General features: G+C 37.8%; 1 protein-coding gene across 1 annotated transcript in view; it reads left to right on the forward strand.

Moving 5' to 3' along the window:
• The window catches only part of fstl1b (follistatin-like 1b), a 117,454-nt gene that overhangs the window by 86,984 nt on the left and 17,159 nt on the right, over positions 1-13,311 (forward strand). The window contains exon 6 of the mRNA XM_039743691.1: positions 6,493-6,623. Coding sequence (XP_039599625.1) covers positions 6,493-6,623 — 131 coding nt within the window. The remainder of the gene's footprint in view (positions 1-6,492; positions 6,624-13,311) is intronic.

The raw sequence follows: 13,311 nt of genomic DNA on the forward strand, positions 1-13,311 counted from the left end.
AGTGAGAGTAACAATGCTAAAGCAGCTATTGTATTTAGAACAGTTTGACCATTCTGTGGACCATTATATTGTTACAGATTAATTAAAATCAGATGCATTAAACTAATATATGATCTGCAGTTAATTTCAGTGTTTTTATAAAGTCGTGTCAGGGATGTGGATCTAAAAAAGAAAGGGTAACCACACACGAACAGTAGCACTGCTTTGATGCTGGGTGCCGCCAGTCTGCAAAACCAAGCACAGAACTTGCGTATGCCAGGGTATGAGCTACCATGGAAATGTGCATGGGTTTACACCAAGTTTAGGTTTTATACATTGCAATTTGAGTGTGGAAATGGGCTTACGCCACATTTTTGTGCGTGTGCACCGTTTATACATGAGGTCCCTGGTCTGTATATTTCTACCTGCGTAACATTAATCGTATTCACCCCTCCCTCACTCCCCACCACTGCTATCCTTGTTCATAGCCTTGTCACCTCTCATCAGGATTATTGCAATTCCCTTCTCTTTGGTCTTTCTCGCAGATCTCTTTATACGTTTCAACTGGTCCAGAATTCAGCTGCCCGCATAATTGCTAGAACCCATTCAAATTCAAAATTCTCCTGTTAACATTTAAGGCTATCCATAGCCTTGCACCTCCATATCTCTCTGACCTCCTCCATGTTACCATTCCCTCCCGCACCCTTAGATCCTCTTCCTCCATCCAGTTGACTGTCCCCTTCGCCCGTCTCACCACCATGGGGAGCAGAGCATTCAGTTGCTGTGCTCCCCAGCTTTGGAACTCATTACCATCCGAACTTAGAAATATTGAACCATTTTCACTTTTCAAATCTAAACTTAAAACTCATCTGTTTAAGACTTATTTTTTCTCTTTGAGTACAATTGCTCTGTCTGATTTTAATTTTTGTATTTTTGGTTTTATGTATAATGTGTGTTTCATATATTGTTTGAGTGTTTAGAAAGTTGCCTGCGAATAAGTAAAATGTATGATTATTATTAAGGCAGGAATTAACCTTGAATGGGGTGCTAGTTCATCTAAAGATATGTTCATCCATTGATTTAAAGTCACCAATCACCCTGAAGACTAGATACAGGAGGAAAACCAGAACATCCAGAAAAAGACTCAGTACTCCAACCACTGCATCATCATGTCGTAATGAACATTTTCTCAGTTGATGTTTTCAGCTTCAAATATTTAAATGCTAGTTTGACGTCTTTTCTTTTAGGCTTCTGTGGATACTTGCTGCCTTTTTGATATTTCATCCCTACCCCAGTTACTTCCACTATCGAACAAGTAGCTGAAGCAGTTTGTTTTTTCTCTGGTAGGAATGTGATCAGCATGCTGAGTTCTGTATTGTAACCTTCGGTGCTTTTTAAGTGTTTTTAAAGAAACTGAAGTAAAACCGCAGGTGAATGATGAAACCATTATGGTATCTTCCTGTAAGGAAGGTGCCGGTTGTAAATCAGCCAGCAGAGTGCCAGGCCGCACCCTAATATTGCAGATGCTAGGTGGCAAACATGCACTTTTGACCACAAAGCAGCTGTTCCAGGTTTGTCTCTTCGAATCATTATGTGTCTGGTCTCACCTACTTTCCAGCATGGATTTTTTAAGGATAAGGTTACTACACATTAATGAGAAGAGTAGTAGTTCATTAAATAATAAATTACATTTTTTCATATATCAGAAGTATGAATAAGACTAGTGGCACTGTTTCCAAGTTGGCTTTTTACAAAGGTTTTCAGTAAAAGGTCAAGCCTGCAGAATAAGACGCTTCTTTAATAACATAAGAAGATGAAAATGCTAAGTTTAAGAAAAAGTGGTTTAAGAAAATGATTGTGTGGTTTATGAGTTATTTTACATTTCTTTTACGAAAGGTTTGTGCTAGTGTCCTTTATGAAAGAAGCAGCATGAACAAAGGGATCTTTAACTAGTCATCCTAAATTTCTTTAAAATGTAGTCCATCCGTCCATTTTCTAATCCACTTAAGTAGTTCCAGGTCTTGGGGAGCCAGTGTCTATCCTGGTAGCCTTGGGCAAAAGACAAGTCCCATCTGCAAATGAGCGGCCAAGGCAGATACACATTCTTTGAATGGCATTACACATTAAATGTTGATGTAGGTACAACACAAACAGGTGAAGTCATTTGGCATTGGGCATGTGAAAAATTTTAACAAGAGATGCTTTATTAAATAAACATTTTTTAGTTTCATAGTTCATGGGTTAATTGACTATACATTTATATATCAAGGACATTATATAATATGTTTTTTTTTCAATAAAATAGCATAACGTAACATTCTTGAACCTGCTTGTTCCAGTAAGTTTCACAGAGTGCCAGAGCCTATTATAGAAGCACTGGGCAAAGCTAGGAAAGAGCTTTGGACAAGGTGCCATTTTATTGCATTATTACAGAAATGTGTGGGGAAAACCCAAAGAACCCAGAGGAAAACCCATGCAGACATGGACGATGGCTAACATTTGAACCTGGAACTTTAGAACTTTGAAAATCATTACATCCCTATACTGTTCTGAAAATTATTAAAATTGAGCATATATAGTACAAGTTAGTGTCACTGCCTCATAGATCCACTGTGTACTGCTATGATATATTAGAACCAGACCACAAGAAACTAAGCCAAGAACATGTTAAAATGAAAAACCAGAGAAATCAGTGTAATCTTTTACCCTTATTAAAGGACAAAACAAAATAGCAGTCAGGAAGTACTGTTGATAAATCATAGCCTTAATTGAAAACCTGAAACACTTAGAAGATGGGATAGTTAAGGTGAAAACTTTGGAGGACAAATGCCATCCATTTCTGGTTTATAAATTGTATGTAATTATATTAAAAAATATTATCAAACATTTCAGTCATAACACACTGTCCTAGGTTCATATCCTAAGTCTGGTTGTTGTCTGTAGTTTATACATTCTCCCTGTGTCTAAGTAGGTTTTACTTCGTCTGACCCAAAGACGTGGGGTTTAATTAGCAACTCTGGACTGGCCAAGTGTGTGCATGAATGGGCCCTGCCACAGACTGATAACCTGTCCATTGCTAATTCCCTCCATAGGCACCCCCTAAATAATTTACTGAATTAAGCGGGTTTGATAATGTTAATGTGTTTTATACATATAGGTGTTCCCCTGTAAATTACTTTGTAGTAATGCCTATTTTGAAACATGTTCAAATATCAGTTGATTAGTGTTTCCAAGTGAGCACTCTAACATAAATTATCTATGACACTCTCCCACTGTATAGTGCCCTGTGGCTTAGGCCTTGGACTTCTCTCTGTGGCATTGGACTGTTTTACTTAAAAGCATACTTTGGATTTCCCCAAATTTGGTTAAGTAGTTGCTCCAGATTGCTACGTAAAGCATTTAGATGCCACTGTAAATAGCATTGTATAAATGGCTGTCAGTGTATGTTTGACTGTATCCTGCACTGGCTTGGTGTCTCTTCTAGGGTTGACTTGGAAAGTATATGAACGGATGGAAAACAACATGTCACCAAAATGTTTTTTTTCCCAAGTGTAGTTATTCTTACTAATAAGGTCTGAGCTTCTACTCACTATTGTAGGAAATTGATTTTTACAGACATGTTGCACCCAAGTGCTAGTTAGGAAGAGAGAAGCTCATCAACCTGTTCTTCACAGTTTTCTGTCTTTGTATTCCCTAGAAAATTATGTCACACCTTTTTTCACACAAATGATGGTTGTGTATTCTTTTGTCATTTGCTTACCTGTTATCTGATCACGACAATGGATGGATCAACTCAACCTTGCATAGTTCTGCAAAAGTCATTTAAACAACAGCTTTCTTTTTTCTGGACGTTAAAACAGCATCTTTCTGACATCCTAAATATACAGTCCTGGCTATTTTGAAGGAATAAGAAGACAAAAAAAAAGTACTGATTTTGGGTTGTTTCCACCGCAACTTGCATTACGTATGAGAAAAAAGCAAATACTTCAAATACTTTTTTGAGTATGAATAAATGCCATAAAGCAAAAGTAACAGCATTTTTCAGTGAATCTAATAAAACGAAAAGAAATTCCAATTTCAGAAATGAAATCAGCACAAATAAATCTATAAAGTTCACCTTTTTGTTTTGCACAGGAGGATTTTGGCGCTGACCAGTGTTTGTGGATAGATTTTTGATCCCCACCACTTTGTTACAGGAAAAATGGTTTAAGATGCCTATGTAGTTTATGTTAAAGTCCACTGTGAAAGGTCATAGTTATGATATATCACATGATCAATTCTCCAAGTTGCTTTTAAAAGTACTTTGGGAGAATACAATAAAAATATTTTAAAGCCTACAGGAATATCCATTCACTTAAAAGTAAAAAGTGAAAAAACAAACAACATACAATGTTTTAAATATACGTTTGCCTTTAGTGCAAGTGAAAACATTTTTTTTTGTTTAATATACGGGTTTTTATCATCATATATTCTCATTATTACTTAGTATTACTAGGGTGCTAACTGTTTATGTTTTATTGTGCTTAATTACTTTTTTTTTTAGCTAATTATTTTATCTCTACCCTAAACGAGACTGTTCAACATCAAACCCTTGGTTTATTGTTATTGCTATTATTGCATTAAGACTTATTATGCTTATTTTGGACAAATTTCTAACACTATCCCCCGGGCTTATTATCTGGGTGTATTATCTTAATGCACTAAGATTGCTGAAGACTCTATATATTTTAAATTCACAATTTATTTATTTTTTTAACCTATATTGGTAATAGATATCTCTATCTTTTAATGCTAAAACGCCGCTGCGTGGGGGCTTGTTTTGCTTTGGACGTGGTCTGTCTCTGGGTTTGTCAGAGGACTGGGACTGCGTGAAGTGGGCTCTAGCCTCACTTGGGGAGGCAAAAAGGGAGGGTGGGGGTTAAGGGGAGCGAAAGAGAGCAGGCTAGATCTATACCTAATCTATCCTCTCAATCTTTATAACTATACAGTAACTACCAACGTAATAATAAGCTGCATGGCAACAACTCTAGGGGAAATAGGAAATTAAGGCTGAAGCTGTCTCACTTCCAGTTAAGACTATAAAATGACATCAAAAACTCAGAATCAATGTCTCCATGATGGGACAGTTATCTTCGTGAGCTGGAATGTTAAAGGCCTGAATCACGAATTAAAGAGAAAGAAAGTACTTTCTCACCTGACAGGTCTAAACGCTAAAATAGTATTTTTACAGGAGACCCACTTACTAAGCAAGGATCAGTCCCGGCTACAAAAAGACTGGACTGGCCAAATGTTCCATTCTAGTTTTACAAAGAAAACTAGAGGTGTGGGAATTCTCATACATAGCACAGTTCCATTGACTTTTTTCGAAACATGGCAGAATCAAATCAGTAATATTTTAAAATAATCTCATAAAGCACAGAGAACTTTTTAATTTAGGTATGTTTACAGGTCTTAAATTTCATGCCGTTTGGCTTGATCTCTCTCTCAGGGGTGGGGGTCTATTTGTTCTTAACTCAATTTTTCTTTTTGTAAAAACTTGATTGATTTTTATGGAATGCAATAAAATTAATAAAAAATAAAAAATATATTGTTAAAGGGATATGTAGGAAGTGCTTTTCCCCCAAAACACTAAGGAAGCCCAGGGATATGAAAAAGTGATTTATTATGCGTAATAAATACACCAATACAGAAGAAGTTAAACAATACTCATAACATCAAATGCAGACATTCAAGATTGTCCTTCATAACCAGGGGATTAGATGGTCCTGTTGCCCACATCAAGAACTCCAAGATAAGTAATTCTTCCCATCTCCTGTACTTCTCTCTATAAACATGGTGGCCTTTCTTCCTCCAGCCCAGGTGAATCCTGGCTAATCTTCTATACCACTCTCAAGGCTCACCATACTGGAGAACAGAAGAAAGTTTTAATGTTTCTTCCATGATCACTTTTAGGTTAAAGCCACAATCCATTTTGAGGGTCAGGACTGACCTACTGAACACCTAAAGCCGCTCTCCTATAAGCCCACTGGCAGTCTGAAATGTCCCTGTGGTCTTGAACCCTATTGTACATTACAGTGCTTAAGCTTCCTTGCATGCACCTGATAACAAAAAAAGGGGCCATGCACAAGGCAACCTGCCTCCTTGCTGCCAAATAATATCCTCAGAATAGATATTTCTAGGACTCATTCCAATATTTATCAAGTCAGCTTTCCAGCCAAGACGCACTAATTTTGTTGTGCTTTCCAGGAAAGTCTTACCAAAAGCAATCCCAACCATTCTTATCAGTACAATATCAACAAAAACATTTTAGACTCTTAACACATCAAGGCAAAGCTATCAATAAAGAACATTTTGAAGTGTGCATTATTTTACGTAACTTAGTTTGTTTATTACTGTTTGTGATATACTACTTATTACTAATGATACACTGGAAGAAGTGAAGTTCTTAAAGAAAGGTTCATTTTTTTTAATTAAATGTGCTCATAAAGTTCTGTTTACTGTTTTTTTTTACAGTTGTGTGTTACCTGGCTGATCGCAATGAGTTGCGGGCCCGTGTGATTGAGTGGCTAAATGCCGAGGTCATCCCAGATGGCTGGTTCTCTAAGGGTTCGAACTACAGTGAAATCTTGCACAAATACTTCAAGGTAAATCTTTGTAAATGCCTGAGAAGTGAAATATAAAACAAACAAATCAGTTTTCAAATGACACTGCAATGCTGTGGTTATTGTTGCCACCTCTAAACTTTAGGAGGTTGTTCTCAGATGCAAGCCTGGTAATTGTCAGCAAGGAATAAGAATGTTCTTTTGGAGTTGTTGCATCCAAATTCTAAAAACATTCATGTTAGCATGAATGGCTGCACAAAATTTGCCCAGTTTGTGAATGTGAATGTGTGTATGAGCAAACCCTGCAAAGGACCCCTTTCAATCTCGGGACGTACTCATGCACATAGGGATTCTTAAACTCACGCATAATTGTGGGTTGTGGAAGGAAAACTAGTGCACCTAAAAAAAATCTCATGAAGATAAAGGAGTGAACACGTAGACTTCATGCTGATAGGGTAAATATTTGAACCATTGTGCTAACATAGTGCTTTGTTACTAGCATGTATTTCAATCCCATCAACTTTAACAGCATTGAGAAATGTCTGAAATGAAGAAGGTAATAAAAAATAATTGGAGATGGAAGGTATGCTGATTCAGCAGTCAATACAACTGTGTTACAGAACAGGACCTTAGTTCAGGTTCTAGTGTGTGCATGTCAACTTCCCTCTAACATCTCAAAACCGATACCTGCCTTCTTTAAAGGGGCCCAGTATGCATGAGTTTGGTTGTGAGTGCGAGTATATCATGCTAAGGTCTCAAGTTCTGAGCAGAACTGATTCATCTCTTGCGGCCAATATTGCCTTGATTGATTTTACCTGTTCGGAATCCTACAATGGAAATGTGGTTTCCTAGGATGAATGGAAAGGTAATTTGAGGTGGTTACTGTACAGTGGAAATTATATGTTCTTTATAATCTGTGGACCCTTGCAGAGTTACTGATTATAAATTTTAGAGCTCTTCATCATTAGTGTTTTGAAACATTCATTATTAATTAAAGAATTTAACAGTTGCTTTATCTTGGGCATGTTCTATACGGCCCCAAATGATTTTAATCACTTTGCCACATTAATAAAATCCTTGCCTGCATGCCATTCATAACTAAAATTAAGCAGTAAATTCCTGTAGGCAGACAGAAATGGGAGCCATCCCTGTAGTGGGATTAGTGTGTTAAGATTCAGATTCCTAATTCATTTGTCAACTAATAATTAACACCACCACATCCCTCTCGGCAAAGAGATGATAAACAGTACAGAAATGTTCTTGTTGCACATTATGCATTTATTAATGCAGCATCAAAATTATTTTTAAAATATGTTTCCTCAGTGTCTTGCCAATTTTTTAAATATATTTTTTACATTAGATATGGAGTGTTTCTAAAAATTAGTCTCAAATCTGAACTGTATCTGATATGGTGGATAAAGGAAGGGCAATAAAATTAATACTGATGCTCTTAACTTCCCATAACAGGATGTTATGTGTGTGAAATGCATGCTAAATAGTATGCAACATTCTATAAATATACTGAATTGTCTGTGTTCCAATAGAACTGCCATTACCTTCTAATTGCAATAACAAAGGAAATATTCATTTAATTATTACAATTCTGTTCAACAATTCCATCCAGATGGTGGACTTACCCTTTACCATTATAAGGATTCTGGAGGGGTCATGGGAGTATTCCCCATTGATCTACATGTGTTTTGTAGGTTTAGAGAAGGCATATGACCTTGTTCCTCAAGGGATTCTGTGGGGGTGCTGAGAGAGTATGCAGTTCTGGGACCCCTAATAAGGGCTATTGGGTCCCTATATAATCACAATGAGAGCTATGTCTGCTTACTCTGAAAAACATCAACACCATTTTTAATGGGTGTGTGACTATGCCGAGGCTACTTTGTCTTCTATCTTGTTTGTGATATACATGGACAGGAATTCAAGACACAGCCAGGGAGGGGAAGGGGTCCAGTTTAGTGACCTTAGAATCACGTTACTGCTTTTTGGAGATAACGTAGTCTTGCTGGCTTCCTTGTGTTGCGAACTCCAGCAAGTATTGGAACAGTAAAGGGGATGAGGATCAGTACAGTAATCCCTCCTCGATCGCGGGGGTTGCGTTCCAGAATTCCCCGCGATACATGAAATCCGTGAAGTAAAAACGATATGTTTGTATGGTTATTTTTATATATTTTAAGCCCTTATAAACTGTCCCACACTGTTAACATTATTAGAGCCCTCTAGACATGAAATAACACCCTTTAGTTTAAACTGTGCTCCATGACAAGACAGAGATGACAGTTCTTTCTCACAATTAAAAGAATGCAAACATATCCTCCTCTTCAAAGAATGCGTGTCAGGAACAGAGAATGTCAGAGAGAGAAAGCGTGAGAGAAAAGCAAACAATCAAAAAATCAATACGTGCTTTTGGGCTTTTAAGTATGCCGAAGCACCTCGATAAAGTGGCATTTTTTAGAGGAGCGTCCGTATCCTCTAGGCAAACAGCCTCTGTGCAAACAGCCCCTCTGCTCACATCCCCTCCGTCAGGCGCAGAGAATGTCAGAGAGAGACAGAGAAAAGCAAACAATCAAGCACCACGTGGGAAGCAAATCGTATATCGTTGAGGAGTTTTATTTAATATGTAATACGTGCTCTGATTGAGTAGCTTCTCAGCCATCTACCAATAGCGTCCCTTGTATGAAATCAACTAGGCAAACCAACTGAGGAAGCATGTAGCATAAATTAAAAGACCCATTGTCAGCAGAAATTTGCGAACCAGTGAAAAATCCATGATATATATTTAGATATGCTTACATTTAAAATCCGCGATGGAGTGAAGCCGCGAAAGTCGAAGCGAGATATAACGAGGGATCACTGTACCTCCAAATCTGAGGCCATGGTCCTCAGTAGGAAAACTGTCCTTTCCAAGTAGGAAGTGAGTTAGTGTCTCAAGTGGAGGAGTTTAAGTACCTCAGGGTGTTGTTCATGAGCGAAGAGAAAAAGGTTGGTGAGCCAGTCTGAAAAACTGAAGAAAACAAAAAGGGTTAAACAAAAATGAAATAAAGATGAAAAGTTACAAATTTTAAATCCTGACAGCTCTGACTAACCATTATTTTGACATTTGCTTAAAGATCGAATTTTTACATTAATTATACCATAATGCAGTGGGCAAGACTTAAGGAATAAAATGAGGCACTTTGGCCCAATGCAGGACTCCCAGGAACACTTGCATTGGGGTATCATTTTTGCTGTGTTTGATCTCATGTTGACTATCTACTATGCTTAACTTTTCACTAAAAGATTACAAAGCCTGTAGAAATGGCAATCTTCAAGCGTGTATTTTAACTGCCTAGTTCTGAGGTTTGCAAAGCTTTTGTTCACAAATAATTTAAAATTAAAAATTAAGTCAAAAACAACTAGGAAAATTATAGACAAACTAGACATTAAGCCCGTTACAATAACGGGCGCTAGAACAGTAGTGCATAAACATCAGTAGGAACAGTCTATATTAAATGGCAAGGACCTTGACCTCATTCTGTTTGCTGTCTTAATTTTTTTTTTTGTCAAAAATATTTTTTCAAGATGCCTAAAGTAAAATAATAATAAAAATAAAATAGAAATGTACATGACAATACAGTAAGTATAATTAATATTGCCTTAGTGTAAAACTTTGTAACAATCTGTAAGACACAATATCTGAAGAAGATATTTAGGTAAAATTTTCAATTTTTTTACCTCATGAAATTTTTCTGTACAATTTCATTATAGACAACATTTCTTGTAAATATTCTGTCTGAGTTTGGCAACAGTTTGCCTTGTTCAGGAATCTCTACAACCTTGACAACAACATCTGGAAAACTTCTAACTCTTGATAATGCAACATAAAACTGACCATGGCTGAATAGTGGTTCTGGCAAGTAAATGCCAACCTTTTCTAAGGTTTGCTCTTCTGAGTCTTTCTCTTTTAGCGTTTTTCTGACAGTCATTTTCTTTTTCTTCAATCAATCTTTTTGCTTGTATTTTTCTTTGTCTTTCAGCCTTTCTTTTGTTGATGTTTACTTGTTGAGCTGACCGTTCTTCCAGGAGATGTTGCTTATATAGGATTTGATTGTCTGTGTCTTTTGTCCTACTTGACGTGTCCTTTTTTTGGGTGGCATGTTGTTAGTAGATACGTCCGTAATATTTTCTCCTACAGTAATACTGGCTTGTATGTGGCTGTAATATGCATCCTTTAATATATCTTTAATTTTATCTCGCAGTAATACTGGTTTGTATTTCCATAAAATGCCTGTAATTTTCTCTGAAAGTAATACTGGCTTTGATGTCCGTAATATGACTTTAATTTTCTGTCACAACAGTGGGCAATCAGCAGAGTGTCCCCAGCAACTGATGTAATGTGTGGCGTGCTGTTTATAATCGTGCCTGTGGCGTCTCCCTAGCAAGTACTGTGCAGTTCCCCAGCAAGTATTTTAATCTGTGGGGACGTGCAACTGATTATTTTGTGTGGCATCTCCCCAACAACGGATTTTATGTGGGCTGCTGCTCTCCCCAGCAATGGTGTCCTTTATATCTTACAGTGCTGTGAAAAACTATTTGCCCCCTTTCTGATTTCTTATTCTTTTGCATGTTTGTCACACAAAATGTTTCTGATCATCAAACACATTTAACCATTAGTCAAATATAACACAAGTAAACACAAAATGCAGTTTTTAAACGATGGTTTTTATTATTTAGGAGAAAAAATCCAAACCTACATGGCCCTGTGTGAAAAAGTAATTGCCCCCTTGTTAAAAAATAACCTAACTGTGGTGTATCACACCTGAGTTCAATTTCCGTAGCCACCCCCAGGCCTGATTACTGCCACACCTGTTTCAATCAAGAAATCACTTAAATAGGAGCTGCCTGACACAGAGAAGTAGACCAAAAGCACCTCAAAAGCTAGACATCATGCCAAGATCCAAAGAAATTCAGGAACAAATGAGAACAGAAGTAATTGAGATCTATCAGTCCGGTAAAGGTTATAAAGCCATTTCTAAAGCTTTGGGACTCCAGCGAACCACAGTGAGAGCCATTATCCACAAATGGCAAAAACATGGAACAGTGGTGAACCTTCCCAGGAGTGGCCGGCCGACCAAAATTACCCCAAGAGTGCAGAGATGACTCATCCGAGAGGTCACAAAAGACCCCAGGACAATGTCTAAAGAACTGCAGGCCTCACTTGCCTCAATTAAGGTCAATGTTCACGACTCCACCATAAGAAAGAGACTGGGCAAAAACGGCCTGCATGGCAGATTTCCAAGACGCAAACCACTGTTAAGCAAAAAGAACATTAGGGCTCGTCTCAATTTTGCTAAGAAACATCTCGATGATTGCCAAGACTTTTGGGAAAACACCTTGTGGACTGATGAGACAAAAGTTGAACTTTTTGGAAGGCAAATGTCCCATTACATCTGGTGTAAAAGGAACACAGCATTTCAGAAAAGAACATCATACCAACAGTAAAATATGGTGGTGGTAGTGTGATGGTCTGGGGTTGTTTTGCTGCTTCAGGACCTGGAAGGCTTGCTGTGATAGATGAAACCATGAATTCTACTGTCTACCAAAAAATCCTGAAGGAGAATGTCCGGCCATCTGTTCGTCAACTCAAGCTGAAGTGATCTTGGGTGCTGCAACAGGACAATGACCCAAAACACACCAGCAAATCCACCTCTGAATGGCTGAAGAAAAACAAAATGAAGACTTTGGAGTGGCCTAGTCAAAGTCCTGACCTGAATCCAATTGAGATGCTATGGCATGACCTTAAAAAGGCGGTTCATGCTAGAAAACCCTCAAATAAAGCCGAATTACAACAATTCTGCAAAGATGAGTGGGCCAAAATTCCTCCAGAGTGCTGTAAAAGACTCATTGCAAGTTATCGCAAACGCTTGATTGCAGTTATTGCTGCCAAGGGTGGCCCAACCATTTATTAGGTTCAGGGGGCAATTACTTTTTCACAAAGGGCCATGTAGGTTTGAATTTTTTTTCTCCCTAAATAATAAAAACCATCATTTAAAAACTGCATTTTGTGTTTACTTGTGTTATATTTGACTAATGGTTAAATGTGTTTGATGATCAGAAACATTTTGTGTGACAAACATGCAAAAGAATAAGAAATCAGGAAGGGGGCAAATAGATTTTCACACCACTGTATCATGCACAGCCGTTCACTGTGTGCCCAGCTTCCAGTGTGTGTGCTTTATTTGCTCATCGTGCGGCGGCGGCTAGGCCATTCACTGCGTGCCCAGCTTCCAGTGTGTGTGCGTGAACGTGCCAAGCGCATGGGCGGGGCACGGTACAATGTGCGGCGCGGCCCACGCATGTGCACTTCACCAGAAGACACACGCACGGACACTTGGACGCACACAGGGGTTTTATTAAAGAGGATGATAATTGCCAGCTAAAGTAGGCAGCAAAGAAATTGTAGCTCAGCAGCTCATCCATATCTTTTTATTATCCATCTATTGCTCTCACTTATCATATTCAAATAATAATGATAACAATAATTAATAACAGTAATAATAAACAGCAAATAGTAATAATTAAAATAACAAATAAATTGCAATATTAAGAGCAGAATTTCAATTTGTTTCATATGAGTTAATTTTCTGTTAATATAAAGGTCAGCTTTTATGTGCCATTTGGCCCAACGTATTGTTACTACCTTATAAATGAGGTGCTAAAGGTAAAGTGGAGAGCAGCCGGG

Source organism: Polypterus senegalus, chromosome 2 (genome assembly GCF_016835505.1).
Source record: "Polypterus senegalus isolate Bchr_013 chromosome 2, ASM1683550v1, whole genome shotgun sequence".
Taxonomy (NCBI): domain Eukaryota; kingdom Metazoa; phylum Chordata; class Cladistia; order Polypteriformes; family Polypteridae; genus Polypterus; species Polypterus senegalus.